The 15,766-nt window shown below is 39.8% G+C and overlaps 1 protein-coding gene across 2 annotated transcripts in view; it reads right to left on the bottom strand.

Annotated features, from left to right (window-relative positions):
• The window catches only part of trappc9 (trafficking protein particle complex subunit 9), a 212,070-nt gene that overhangs the window by 54,390 nt on the left and 141,914 nt on the right, over positions 1 to 15,766 (bottom strand). For both annotated transcript variants that reach the window (XM_008421345.3, XM_008421346.3), the window contains one exon: positions 8,752 to 8,842. In XM_008421345.3, the coding sequence (XP_008419567.1) occupies positions 8,752 to 8,842 (91 nt within the window). The remainder of the gene's footprint in view (positions 1 to 8,751; positions 8,843 to 15,766) is intronic.

Genomic DNA, 15,766 nt, shown 5'->3' with positions numbered 1-15,766 from the left:
TGCAAGCACAGTAATCATAATTATTTTTATTGAATATCAGAAAAATGTTTCCTGACCTCCAGATGGAGAAATAACCTGTTAGAATTATTATTTAATCTTTCTTATATGAAGCTTATAGTGTTATGCCACTTTTAGAAGTTTGTTCTGTCTGTTGTTCGTTCACTTCTTGTGTTGCAGAAGATAGCGGCAGAACAAGAACACACCCCAACGACCTCGAGGAGAATGTGCTGTTCAAGTTATCTTATATGGATAAGAGTTTGCTGTGTCAAACAGAGTATACTTCCCCCCCCCCATTAGCTCCATGTAATTAGGGCATTCCTGATCTAATAAAAGAGCGAGGCGAGCAGAGAAACTTCAGAGTGTTGGTCGGAGATTGTAACTGAAGCTTTCTCTGAGGCACTCTCCTCGCGAGTAAAAACTATTTACTGACTCTTTGTCTCTGTTTTTTGCAGTGTGTAAGAAATGTCTTGTGTTTGAACCTGACATTTAATTGGTCCTTCGAGCCGGATTCCGATACACCAGACGATTCCAGCGAGTGAGTAAAAAAACCAGGAAGTCTGTGCACAGCATTTAAGACCCTTTCCGGGACTGGTCCTTTTTTCTCACGAGCTGGAGTCCGACGGTTGACGGTTTTCCTCAGAGACTGGAGACACAGTGAGTAGTTTCAGTTTAAAACCAGTATGTATGGGGAACGGTAAAAATTGGAATAAAACCAGTTAAAGTCCGCGGGAGGCCAGACTCCTCTAACTATAAGTTAAAATCTGTGTGGGACGGCGGCGTCCTCTGGTAAGAAATTAAAACCCTGAGAATCCTAGGCACTATCAGGTAAAATAAAAGCAGTTAAAGTCCGCGGGAGGGCAGACTCCCCTAACTCTATCAATCAATAAATCAATAAAATTTTATTTGTATGGCACATTTCGGCAGCAAGGCATTTCAAAGTGCTTTACATAATTAAAATAAAAACAGAAAAATCAGTGAGAAAGAGAGAAATAAAAATAATAATAATAATAATAAACATTACATCATTAAAACGTCGAAAAAGTTAGTTAAATTCTCTGAGTTAGTTAAATGCTGTATGGGACGGCGGCGTCCCCTGCTAAAGGACGGCGGGAGTCCTCTACTAGGTAGTTAAATTCCGCGAAGGACAGGGGCGTCCTACTTAAAAGTGTGAAAGTGTGTGTGAGTGAATGAAAACTGAATATCACTAGATAAACAGTTTTATACCAAAACAACGGGGAACAAATGGTGAGATTTTGTGGATGTTTGTAGACAAGAAAACTCCGCTCTCTGAGTTGAAGTGAGTTTTACCACAATCTATTTATCACCATCCTGTTGAAATTTTCCAGTGTTTAGAACACAGCAGGTGTTGAGACCACACTGGACTAAATTTAGTTCAAAATGGGTAAAGGGGGAAGCAAACATAAACAGAAGGTCTTAGAAGACCTGTCTAGTAAGGATTGGAAAAGAGTTGAAAAAATAAATGAGGATGCAGTAAAACCGCTTTGTTACTGGGTGAAGCAGTACGATTTTAATGGCAGGTTAAGTACCACAGGCATAAAAGAACTACAGCAAAAAAATTAGAACAAAATGTAATGGAAAAGAAAAACAAATGGCAAAAGAGGGTTATGAACAGACAAAAGTCTGGCTCCAAATAGCTGAGAGAAGAGAAGAGGGAGAAAGAAAGGCTAAAGAAAAAAGAACAGGAAACAGAGGAGCAGAAAAATAAGGCGGAGGGGAACCAGTCATTCTGTTCACAGCCGATGTTTTATCAGTTTGTATTGGAATAGTTTGTTCTTGATATGCGGAGGGCTCCATCCTAATCAGACATCCATGAGCCTGTTCTTCTGAAGCGATGGTCACATTGTTATTCTTGTTGATAAAATGAAAAATGTTTGCAGTGAGCAGCCTTATTCCGTGTTTGTTAAGATTGCGTCCTCCTCTTCCAAAGAAGTGAAAGCTCTGCCAGTAGATCCAGAGGTTATCGATGAAGGTCACTGAGCTGGCAGAGCAGGTTTTAAACAGCCATTTGTTTATCATAAGCAGCCTGGAATGTTTTTCGCCTCCCCGTTGAGGCGATGGAATTAGCCCACTGAGAAATAACTTCATTTTTAATTTTCCCATAGTGTCCAGAAGAATATTAAAGTCCTTTTTCAGAATCTCGGATTTTTGCTTTTCCAGATCATTGGCTCCAACATGCACAACTAAAGTCTCCATGTTTGGCTGATCAGTGGTTATAGAGAGCACTTTGCGGAGCTTTGTGCGGTGGATACGTTGGTTTAGCCTCGTTGCTGGTGTTTGAGGGTGGATTTTCACTCGGGGGCTCGTGCTGAGGTGCAGAGAATCTGTTTTTCAGTGGGATTCCCACGGAGTCGGAATGTTTTGAGGCTCGGGCTGGTCGCTTTGTCCTTGGGAGTGGGCTCGGTGTAGTCGTTTTGGTTCCAGCTACTTGTTTGTTATTCTTTGGCGAAGCAGGTGTTGAGGTTGAAGGTGGTTTCTGCTCAGAGCTGGCCACGCTGATTCATCCAAGTGAGGGGTTCTCCCCGTTAGTCGTCTCATGGGATCTGCAGTGTGAAATTTTTGTTTTGGCTTGGCTCCCTGAGCGATCCAGGGTGAGCTGTTTGGTGCGGGGTGTGCGAACTCTCCGCTGATTTGAGGAAGAGTTGTTTCATATCCACGGGTGGCGTTGATCTCGAGGTTCACCTCCAGCCGTTGAATCTTTGTTTCTAAAAAAACTGAAGTCGTTGTAGAATACTGCTAATGTCCTTGGGGTCGAACGGGGGCATTTTGCCCTAGTTCAACTTGGAGGTGAAGAAAAGTGAGGTAAAAATAAAAGTGAGAAAATCTCCTGGTCTGAAGTAATCCAGTTATGATGTCGATAATGTGAATAAAACCATAAAAATTGTGACTTTAAAAATAATCAACAAGCAAAGTTATCAGTAAGGACGGGAGAGAGCAGGATAAGCTGTTCCTCCTTCAGCTGCCAGAAGTAGTATTTTCAAGACTTTAGGGAAGATTGAAATTTATAATCTACCTGACCTAAGACATTCTGTTTCACTGGGAAATGCATTTGCAGATAAAACAGCTAAGCAAGCAGCAATGGGAGAAAAAGAAGTACTGTGGAAGAACAAATCGATAATGAAATATTGAAAGACATGCAAAAACAGGCAAGCACACTAGAAAAAAAAAAAAAAAAAAAACTTGGATAAAAAGTGGAGCAACTGTAAAAAATGACTTATACATCTGACCAGAAGGAAAACCAATCCTACCAAAAAATCTATATAAATGGGCAGCAATATTGAGCCATGGGAAAACACATGTCTCAACAGGAGGGATGGTAGGATTAGTAAAACAGCATTATACAACCTATGGTTTTAATTTTAATCTATATTCAAAAAAAAAAATTTTTGTAGAGCTTGCCTCATATGTGCTAAGCACAATGCTCAAGGTAATCTACGTCCAAAGCGAGGGAGGTTTCCAACACCTAACTATCCTTTCCAGAGTATACACATGGACTTTATAGAACTAAATCAAAGTGAAGGGAAAAAGTACTGTCTAGTGATCATAGATTCATTTTCAAAATGGATAGAACTGTTCCCAACTAAAACACCAGATGCCCTAACAGTGGCAAAAGCCCTATGTAAAGACATAATACCCAGATATGGAATACCAGAAAAAATCTATAGTGATAATGGTACACACTTTGTGAACCAAGTGGTAAAAAACATAGGAACTGCCTTCCACATAAACTTAAAAAAAAACCACTGCAGCTACCACCCACAAAGTGCAGGACTGGTAGAAAAAATGAATGGTACTATAAAAAATAGATTAAAGAAGTGTATGGAAGAAACAGGAAGGCCCTGGACACGGTGTTTGGACCTAGTTAAAATGTATATAAACATCACTAGTACATCAGGGCTAACACCTTATGAAACACTATTTGGGAGACCGTACAGACTTCCATTATTCAAGAATGAATGGGAAGCAGAGGATGAACCTAACTTAGCAGACTATATGAAAAAAAACTATATGAGAAAATCACCAAAGTGGGAAGGTCCCTATCAGGTCTTGTTGACCACAGGAACTGCAGTTAAGATAGCAGAAAGAAACACATGGATCCACTTAGCACATTGTAAACTGATAATACAAAATGATGACTAAAATAACTCTCTTAGGAACAAAGTTTTGCCTACCTTCAGTTAGACCCCAGAGGAAGCCCGTGGTACAAAGGGAACTGTATTTCTAGTATACAGTTGTCTCAAACCGGTGAAGATAGTCCACAACTCTGCCGAGGGGTTTTTAGGAAGGGAATCAAAACATAAAACATGATGACCACTAATAAAAAATAAAATAAAAAAAAAGGGTGATCCTTGGTGTAGGAGCTGCAGTTATAAACATTGCAGTTCTCCTGTTATTTCGGTATGAAACAAAGTAAGAGAAGAACACATAACACCGAGAAGTATGGATGCCACCTGGGAAGAGTTGCACGTGGTGTCCAAGGTTAGGGACATGGAAAATCCCTGTAAAGGGTCAGGTGAAGAGGTTGTAGATGAAATCTACCTGTGTGTTAATGCATCTGGAATGGCAACTGTGGTTTCCCTAAGACCTAAATAAGATCAATATTGGGGCTACCCAGGCAATGCCTGGGCAGGTTATGATTGGTACATGGCGTCACGGGACGCTGTTCGCAGTGTACAATGAGAAAACGTTTTCGCCTACACGGGGGATAGCTGGAGGCCAAATCCAAAGTTATGCATCTGGAAAAAATCAATAAAGAGCTAAAAATAATCATAAACACCACAAACAATCCGATTCCTTTCAAAAGTGATGTTCCTTGTTTCTATTTCTCTTTGTGGATTGAGAAAAGTGGAAAAGACCCCTATAAAATGATTTTCCCTGTGCCAGAACATCACAGAGTCAAATAACTCCTCCCCAGGCGTAGTGGTGGCGGGCCCACACTCAACTAAACTCGCAAGTTCTGTAATGACTATATTCAATGCAGATGATGATGTTGATGTAGATGAGCTAATTAGAATAACCACAGGAGTTACCAGCCGAAGCAATAACTGGCTTCTAATGATAGAACAAGCTGCAAAAGTTCCACAAGGGGACTGTGTGATATGTATGGGTCCACGACCACTTTTGAGAGTGGTCCCAGCAACGCTCCTAAATGAATGAGAATTCAGGAAATTGTTCGACTATAGTAAACGTTACTCGGTATTTCAAACCATTATCCCGTAGTGACATCTGGTGGTGGTGTACTATAAATAAAAATGTTGATAGAATAAAACTACATCCATTACAATGTCCAGAGGTTAGGTAACAAAACAGAGCAAGGTTTCTCAGCCGTCCACGAGCAACTGTCAGCTACCTCCCTGATGGCTTTCCAAAACCGCATTGCTGTGACATGTTTGTTGGCTGAGAGGGGTGGGGTCTGCGCCCTTTTTGGGGAGCAGTGCTCCGCCCTTGTCCCCAACAAACCCCGCTGCAGATGGCAGCCTCACAAAGGCCTCGGATGGGTTGAGGGCCCTAAACAGCAAAAATGAAAGACCACTCTGGAGCTGATACAGAAATGTGGGATGGTTTGGGTAATATATACGGCCAATATCAACGACTAATAGTCTCTGTCTTAATTCCCATAGCTGTGTTTGCAGCAATACTGACCTTGTGTGGATGTTGTTGTATTCTCTCCTTCCTCCTGACGACAATAAAAATGTAACAGATGCAGAGTCCAGTGATGAAGAAGATGAAATGTCTCTCAACTTTCCAGACTTGTATCTTGACTCAAATGTTCCTATGTTGAACTTGTAAATACAATGTTATTGATGTAAGGTGTGAAATGTGTCCTTTTTCCTCTGAGTGTACCTGTTTTGAACCACTTAATGAATTACCAATAGAAAATCGAAAGAAGTTATTGAGTAAGGACTAGATCTGGCTAAAAATGGCATAAACAGGAGGGAAATGTTAGAATTATTATTTAATCTTTCTTATATGAAGCTTATAGTGTTATGCCACTTTTAGAAGTTTGTTCTGTCTGTTGTTCGTTCACTTCTTGTGTTGCAGAAGATAGCGGCAGAACAAGAACACACCCCAACGACCTCGAGGAGAATGTGCTGTTCAAGTTATCTTATATGGATAAGAGTTTGCTGTGTCAAACAGAGTATACTTCCCCCCCCCCTTAGCTCCATGTAATTAGGGCATTCCTGATCTAATAAAAGAGCGAGGCGAGCAGAGAAACTTCAGAGTGTTGGTCGGAGATTGTAACTGAAGCTTTCTCTGAGGCACTCTCCTCGCGAGTAAAACTATTTACTGACTCTTTGTCTCTGTTTTTTGCAGTGTGTAAGAAATGTCTTGTGTTTGAACCTGACATAACCCTAAGCACAGATCAAAGAGAGTGAGCAATAAAATTAGTTTAAAAGCAACATTTTACCAGATTTTTTTGTAATCTATTAATTATCTTCAAACATTTCTTCAAGCACGTTCTGCTTTAGTCTGTTATGGTTTTGTTCTTTTACACATTTTCAAATATCATTTTATGTATTTTTTGTCATTTTAATTTTTATTTTCATGGTTTGTTTTTGTGAATCACTTTTCTATAAGAATAATTATCCACTTGATTAACTTACAATGTGCCTTTAATCAGAACTTAACTGAAAATGTTCTCCAAGAAAAAACAAAATAATAATTTTATTTCTAATACTACATACAAACTAACAGTAATACTTCATACAGAATTACCTTGAACACAGTATTCCCACAGTGAAGCCTGGTGTTGGCAGCATCATTAAGTGTGGATGCTTTTCATGGACAGGAAAATAAGACATCATAACCCCTGATCAAAATTGTGAGGGGATGAAATGACTAGCAAGTACGTGGACAATGAATGCCTTTAAAGATGAAGAGATTCATTGAAACATGTAAAAGGGATGAAAAAACTTTTTTAATAGTTGCTGTAGTCAGACTCAAACGTTCTAACAGTAGCATTTAAAATTCTACACTTTAAAGAGAACTGGAACGATCCAAACCATGGCAAGACCAGACAAATTAGAATAGAAAAATGTTGTAAACTTCAGACAAGCTACAGAAAACTACAGCTCAATTCCTAGAAGGTGAATTAGGATTTACAGGATCTCTGTCAGAGTAAGACTTACACAGCAATGACAGCTTTAAAAGCATCCAATTGGGCAAAGGATTTTTCACACTGGATAATGATTCAAATGTATCCATAATGGAGTTGATGAGTCTTTTGGCAACACTGATAAAGACATCCTAATGGGCTGAAGCTAATTAATGGGCTTGAAATCAACAACTCAATGCACAGCTCCTTTTGCAGACCTCCTTAAACAACACTGGCTGTAAATCCCTGCATCTAGCTGCTACACATCACAATGAACAGCATCATAAAAAAACATGTATGTAGATATGTACAGATAAGTCAACTGGTGACAGAAATCGGATGATCAGGCTTAAGGCCTGATCAGTGACGGGCCGGTCAGAAACCCGAAGAGGCCTGGTGTTTTAAACAGCAGGTTACGTCTGTTTGAGTGGAAGTTGTTACTGACTAAAGAAGTCTCAGAGTTAGCCATTTTCTATGGCGCGTTTTTAGCGCCATGCAACACCCACCAATCAGTGGCTGCTTCCATTCTGAAGCCGGTTATCTGATCTGGTTAATGATGTTCCGGTTTTAGTGCTGAATAATCTAGTCCATGTTTAGAGTCTGACCATTGAAGTTTTTAAACTAGAGCTAAGTAAAGACGTTGAAGGTAGTGAAAAATTAGGTGGAATCATCCTTTACACATCTACTACTGCCAATTGGAAGCCAACTTCAGCTCTGTGAAACACAGTACGTTTACGCTTGGTGTCACGTTGGATTACTGTAAACTGCATCAAAAGAACATGTCAATCCACGTAATGTACAAACACTGTACGCCAATCATTTATCTTGATTAAGTTTTCTTTGAAGAAATGCGAGTCTCGCCAACGCTGGGTGAGCAATCATCATTTTGGCACGGAAACCATAATCTCAGAGTTAAGACAGGAGCTAATGTATGTAATTTATAACCCAATAATGTAAAAGACCGTTTAAAATGTCCGCTTTGTAATTATGTTGTCCACTTTAAAAAGCATTTATTAAGCAATCTAAAATTATGTTTTTGCTTAGCATTTCTCACAGGTCTAAACTTTACAAAATGCTCCAACCTGCTGACGCCAGAGATCTGCTGACGTCAACAGCCTGTCGGCCTGTTTTACCATGATCCAGCAGTGTTTCCACCTTACCATTTGCACACATGATTTGTTGATTTTGCAGATTGCTTTTTTTTTTTTGCTAAAGCAGGGCAGCCCTGGGTGACGAATCCAAATGCTGCCAGTGACCGAGGAGAGGACGACGATCTCAAAAAACAAACACCCGCAATAAATCAAAGTGATTTGAGACGACGATCACAGATGGTGAGACCAAAGAGGGCTCGTACAATTTCTGAGTCCTCCGTGATTCACACATTCCCCAAGCTGCTGTCTACACTTCTCCAAAATAGCCTAGAGCCAATTATAAATGCAGATAAAAACATGGCTGGAGACGCTGGTGGCTTGGCCGCTAATTGACAGGTGAAGAAGATTTGCCTTTTTTTTTGTTTGTTTTGTTCTTTTTTCCACACACACCACAATGCATTTTGACTTAGTCCAACTTGCTGAGACCGTTGTCTTGGTGGTTAATCACTGCTGATAACTTCACAGACGTATTTGTGAGGGACTTACCCCACTGCAGAGGAGCGAGCTGCAGGTGCTCCAGGACCAGCTGGTTTAGGGCTCCCTCCACGCTGGCCTCTCCACGCCGCTGTAGAGATGGGTGGCTAGCGTTAAGGACAACAGCATGACTTGTTAGCAATTACCAAATTACTAACAATGAGTAAAGTAAAGCTCTACAATTATTGGAATTTATTAAACAACACATTATGTTAGACAGAATAGGGAAATTGTGACAAATCTACAAAATTTAGTTTATGTTCATGTTGCACATTCTGAGCCTGAGAAGATTAATTCACTGCTGAAAAGTTATCATAGGTAAACAACAGTACCTTGAAAAAGTATTACCACCTCTAGAACTTTTTCACCAACTTGTTCAGCCCAAATCTAAATGTATTTCAATGAGATTTTATGTAAGCCAAAACAAAATTGTGTTGTGGAAGGGAAAGGGCATGTAGTTTTCCAAATAATTGTTTGGGTGTACCAGCAGCAAGTTAAGAATGAGAGAATGGGGTTGAATACAGATGTGCACCCAATTTCTCAAAGGTGAGACAATGAAATATATTTATGCTTTATTCCACTCTATTCTAGTCTGACAGCCCACATACAATCCAGTAACTCCAGATGTAACTGTAACTGTTCTGTGAAAGCCTGAGAGGTTTATTTGGGAACATCGCAGAACAAATGGCATCATGAAGACCAAGGAACGCAGCTGTCAGGTCAGAGTTATGGAAAAGTTTAAAGCAGAGCTAGTGTAGACAACAAAATTCCAAACTCAAGTATGTCTTTAATCCAGGGTATGGAACAACCACAAATCTATGAAGAGTTGTCTATTCAAGTATACTGACAGGCTGGGCAAAGATTACATAAATAGGTGAAGCAACAACGAGCCCCTTGGTAACTCTGTAGGGGCCACTGAAATCCACAGCTCAGGGAGGATCATCTGTTGACAGGTCTACTTGTCCTCTAAAGCCCCTCTCCATTGTAAAGTCACTCTAACCGGTTAATGGTTCGGTTTCAGACAAGTTGGGTGTGTCTGCATTGGCAGCTTTTTCCTGACTTTATGGGTAGGACAGTGAGTGTGCAGGGGATCTGATTGAAAGCCTGATGGTTTCATTTTACGCAGATAAACTTGCCTTCACTCATCCAGTGACAAGCCAATCAAAACATGTATTCTGCTACATAAATCAATTGTGCACAATACCTGGCGTGACCCACCCTGAGGTGGCTTCAAAGGTTAATGAAGACAAGCTGGGTTGGGGATGAAGAACAGGTTACTAGCGAAGGGGCTTTCAGTGTTTAGAATTAGAACCTTATGGCAGTCTGTGAAGAAGTCAGCCACTGTTGAAAGAAAGCTTTAAAAAGTCTTGTGTGAAAATGACCAGAAACTGTGTGCGCTGCAAACAACCATCCAACACTGCAAAGAGAGAAGTGCTACGCCGAATCGGAGGCTGATAATGTTAATTCAATATTTGGAAACGTGACCGACACAAACTGAACAGCTTCAGTCACCTCCTTTGGTGCCATCGCTAAAACTTCAAGCTGAATATGAAACGGCGCAGAAATCAACGTCATCGTTCAGAACTCCTCCTTCTGTTTGCTGATTGGCCCGGTTGAAATTCTACCAGAGAAACCCAAGTCAATGGGAGGAATCCCAGATGGTGCCCTAAACGGAGATGACAATTGAGCAACATTGCATAGGAAGGCAATGGCCTCAGTACTTGTGATAGGACAGAATGTGTGAACAAGTTCAAGGGGAATGAAAACTTTTGCAAGAGACCTTAAGAAACATAGCCACCTAATAGGAAGCACCATCATAAAGTTTATAGTCACATCTATATACAACATTTTTAGTAATGCTTTGCCTGCTTTATGTACTACAGTCTTCAGTTGCTTTGTTGGTTTTCAAACTTTTACTTTGAAATACAGTTCTTTGCCAGGATTTGCCAGAAAAGGCTTGGGTCACTTTAGCAGCATGTTTTGGTTTGTAGCCCATCTTTTCTTTGTCACCTTAATAGATGAGTAATCCAGGTTCACTCAGAGCAGTGAGTGAGTAATACAAGAATATAGCATACGATCAGGAGAGAAAAACTGAGGGTCCTATGAATCTGAAGAGCCGAGAACAAATTCCTGATGCATAACACAAGTACTGACTTCTCATCCCCGCATAGCAGGATATAATGAAAGACCTCAACATTTCTGCAATTCTCACTATAAACCACAAACATGCCCAAAGCATTTTGATCTCTGAATATCACGGCTTTTGAAGTCATCAATGCCTCACATTTAGCTATGGGAAATTATTTGCTTTTGGTGCTTCAGCTGTGATATATGCACAGTTTTAGTCATTTGCACAGTAGAGCACAAATCCCTTCCCTAACTTATAGAAGCCATTAAAGATGTCAATATGTTAGTAAGACGCGGGTATAAAACTAATACGATGCAATAAACACACACTGTTAAACTGATCGCAGGGAAAGCTATCAACGCATGAATACTGCATCAAAACAAATACGACTGTCAGGGAGCAATTACCCAGATAATGTGTGATGATAAGGACAGCGCTGATCATTTACACAGCTGACATTTGGAATAATAGGTTAAGCATGAAGGACCCGTGTCTATTAACCTTTGAGGAGAGAGTACAATGTGCCCAGTGAGGAAAAGACAGAAAGCCAAGGAGCTATCGACGTGCAGACAAGATCGTGCCGGAAGGTTCTGCTTCTTCTGAGAAGCTTTCAAAAATATAATTGACTAATTGAGGAGCAAATTCACATCTAACAATTTGCACCCAGGTCTGATCTCAGAGAGCAGTGGCCATTTTGATCAATGATACTATCAACATTTAATACTTCTGATGCAAATTAGAGAGCCAAGGGGGGAAGTGAAAAACAGTGCTGTGAAAAAAAGAAAAGAAAAGAAAAGTGTGAGTGGGACTGGATGGTCTTTAACCAGACTAGCTTAAATAGCTTGGGGCTGATGGCAAACTCAAATGTTTTTACTAAACATCTGCCTTAATAGTCAGTGGGATGTTTAAAAACTCAACATAAAACTTTAGTTACTACATGTCAAGGCAAATTTTTAGTTTCTTAAGGCTGAGAAAGAGCGAGAGAGAGCAAAACTTTGAAAGATGACAGGAAGGTTGAATGAATAACAGCCATGTTCTGCTTTGAAACACGCTGGATTTTTGAAAATTGCAGAGTGAATGGTAAAGATTTATTTTATCTTAGAATACACACAAAACAGGTAGCGTGTGCAAAATAGATGTAATGGTACTTGCTAATATGAGATGCTAAAGACAGCTCAAAATGTCGCTTCATCATTGCATCTTTAGAAGTTCTACAGAAATGTCTCTCACAAAATCTGCAGTTTTTTCCAAAACTATTTCACAAATTTTAAGTCTTATTGTTCTTGTAAATCTTGTACTTTCTTGTCTTGAGAGTCACAAGTCTCATTACAACTCTACCTGTCAGTCCCTGGTTTCTTCAAGCTTTATTAAACATTACTTAAACAATTTAATACTATTTTGAGATCATTAAGATTTAATGACTAACGAGTTATGAAAAATAATCAGATTTTCTCTTATTTTTAACTTTTATTAGAGATTATGGAGTTAAATGTAGACTTAGCAATATAAATTGTACTGTTTTGTGTCTGGTTTGTGACTTGAGTGTTGTTTTACCTAGCTATGTTACCAAACCATCCCTATACTTACAGCAAATAGTGCATAATGTGACAGAAATCATGAAACAAATATGTGTTACAAATCTACACAATATGTTTCATTTATTAAATTAAGTTACTGAAATAAATAAACTTTCCAATGAAATTCTAAATTGATTTAATGGGCTTGTATTTTTGTAATATTTAAGATCTTTGAGACGAGTGTTTTAAACTAAACGTGTGGTTCTCAATATGCAGACTTTTTTTTTTTTTTTTGCCGACTTTGTACTGAAACAACAGACTTAGGCTCTCAGATCATTAGTTTGTTCTCCAACCAAGAGTTCTGGCTCATGCAGACACAGAGAGAAGAGCCGAGGCGGTTAAACAGACAGGAGGATCTTGACATCTAAGTTTAGAAATAAAACAAATAGACCCAGCTGAAGGAGTGCAGCTGAGCTCAGAGCCTCCAAGGTGATCTGGAGACTCTGAAACAGGTCCAAACACTCCAAAGGTGTTCACTTAGGTCAAGTGCACACGCTGCCGCTTCCAATATTTTAGATAAACTGCAAGCATTATTCTGGCTGTGGCAGCGTTACAGAGAGGTTCAACAATAACTAACCATGAAGCAGATCTTTAGTACCAGCTTAGGTCAGCTAAAGAGAGAGAAATGAACGTCCATGCTGTTAGTTCACAGCGTGACTCCACAAGGAGACCATACACTCAAACAAATACCATTTCCTGTCATCCCATGTAACTGTCTCAGGAGACAATGACATATAGAGAGCCTATTTGCTCTGAAAAATTACGACTGGAAAAAAACTTCCTAATAACAGGAGCAATATTGCGTTGGAGAGCTCATAACTTACAGATTCAAGTAGACGTTACTTTGCTAAAGGCCAAGCGAGTGCTTCAGAGAACTAGTACAGGCGGAGTGATTAAAGCTCTCACTTGTCTTGTTTTTCATGTTATGAAGTAAAACCCAGCCTGCAGCAGAACTTACATTACGCTGTTTCAAAGGTTACAGACAGCTGAGCTTTATGTGTTTGGAAGGGCAACTCCAACCATTTATCCAGTCTTAATGCAGGAAACGTCTGCATCAAGACTGGAGTTGACGATAATCTGAAGTACTGGTCAACTGAAATTGGTTTAGTGGCCATCTGTCTAGGGAAGCTTAGACATAGATCACTTTAGATCCAAGGAGATGCTAAGTGTAGAATACAGTCATGCAAATTAGGGGGCATCAAGCCAACCAATGAGGACTACTGAGTACGCCCATGGATATGGGTTTGGCGTATACTGAAGTGAAAAAGTGTCTGCCAGCTGGTCTGCGCTGTTGTATGAAAGGTGTGTGCGAATACGAATATGCCGAAACCACGTGACTGTGTGTCGACTGTTCGGCTTTGGAAGAAGTGTGTTGGGGACTGACTAAATTAGGTCAGGATGTTTGAAAATATGGTTGGAAGAGACCACAGTTAAGCTAGATGGACCTGTCAAAATAGGAATTACTGGAAATCTTGGACAAATAAGAGTTAAATGAGGAGCTGTCAAGGAATAGGAAAAGAAGAAGAGCACAGAGAAGTCATGTGGATGTAGGGAGAGAGGAGAATGACAGGAACAGGAAGATATTGGCGGCAGATGATTTGCCGTGACGACCCTCAAGAAAGTAGGCAACAGAAACGGTAGAAAGGCTGCAAAGCAGAAAATACGGTCATGGAACTTTTCTAGCAGGTTGAGGGTATATCAGTGATAGAAACAAAATTTGATTTATTTGCCAAACCAATTGACTGCTTCATCCTTCGATCAATCCAGGAACACTTCTACAAACAGACACTCTCCAGTTCATTCTGAGCCAAACCAGAAGATATATTGAGATCCTAAAGCAGGTCCAGGGTTTTCTCCCAAGAGGACATGCCTAGGAAAGCTCATAGGGAAGATGCCAAGAATACTTCCTGGAAGCACCTTATCAGACTCCATTAGATGCCAAGGAACAGTTCTACTCCAGTTTCCTTCTCAACCCAGAAGAATCTCATTTCAGCTGCTTGTAAGCAGGATCTCCTGGTTTTGGTCATGTTCTGAATGAGGGTTGAAACGTAGACATAAAAGCTTTGTGTTTTTCGCCTCAGACCTTTACCACTACGGACCAGAGTCATGCCAACTACTATCAACAGAGTGGAGCCAGACATGTTTTCACTGTCTGAAAATGTAAATGTGGATATTATTCTGATGTCAGTTGTAACACTAAACTACAACAACACTTCTTTGGTCCTTGTTTGGATTTCTTGCTTTGTTTTCAGAAAAGCTTGATCAAGTTGTGGAAGCCGATTTTCATCCAGAGGGGGAAAGAAAAAGAATGCATCAAGCTGGCAATGCATAGTGTGTGATATGCCAGAGCGCGGTTGGCAGGGTGCTAGGAAGGTAATTGAAACATATGGACTTAATGAAGATTTATGGAAGTAAAACAGATTTTGTGAAGCAGATGGTTTTCATACGTTTTCCCCTAAGATGTTAGTTTGGGAGAGAACAGATTTGCAAAAATAAACACCCCTCTGATAAAACTATCCCGTTTCTATTTTGTTCAGGAGTTTTTTTGAATAGCAATTTAGGGGAGATATGACACTTATGCTTATCCAGTTAAATTACAAAAAAAATGTAATCAAACTACAATTTAGCATTAAAAGCAGCATGACATTAGTAGCCCAAATGGGGAAAGTATTAGAATCCAAACAACCAAACGATCATGCTTTATTGATTGGATAGATACAATCGGACATTTGGAGACTTTTCTATTAGCAGAGGCATTATCTACTCATAAAATTACTGGAACTGTTATCTAACATTTAATAGATAAAATGTAACAAAAATAATTTTGGTCTCTGGAACAAATAAAGAAGTGGAGTGTTTCCTAACTTTTTCCTGCTCAATAAAACAGCTCTGATTTATACCCAGAGGTATAGTCTTGACACCTGTGGAATGGAGGAAAGCTTCATTGTGGTCAAAGAGAACTCTGGAGGCTACAACATTTGCATCAACTGTTTTAAGTTTGAGCAAAAAACAACAAAAGCTCTGGCACAGATTTATAAAACTATTCTTAATTCACGGTTGTTTCCATGCATGATATGTTTACCCATTAAAAATTAATCTGAAGCCGACTTAAACTTTCATCACTGAACAGTAAAATGCCTCTTTAGAGTCTGAAAGAAGCAGAAAAACTTTGGACATTTGCTTTTTCATCTGTCAGTTCACGCAGGTTCTCTGCTGGCCAGAGGGCATTCTGGGTAAACCACACAGATGTGCAAAATGGCTGCACAAAATGCTTTCAACAAGAATTCTGTAGCTGTAACATTGGCAAAACCCATAGGATCTT

This window comes from Poecilia reticulata, chromosome 11, assembly GCF_904066995.2.
Source record: "Poecilia reticulata chromosome 11, P_reticulata-male-v2, whole genome shotgun sequence".
NCBI lineage: Eukaryota > Metazoa > Chordata > Actinopteri > Cyprinodontiformes > Poeciliidae > Poecilia > Poecilia reticulata.
Note: the sequence above shows the minus strand (reverse complement) of the source record. Positions and strands in the feature narration are given on the sequence as shown.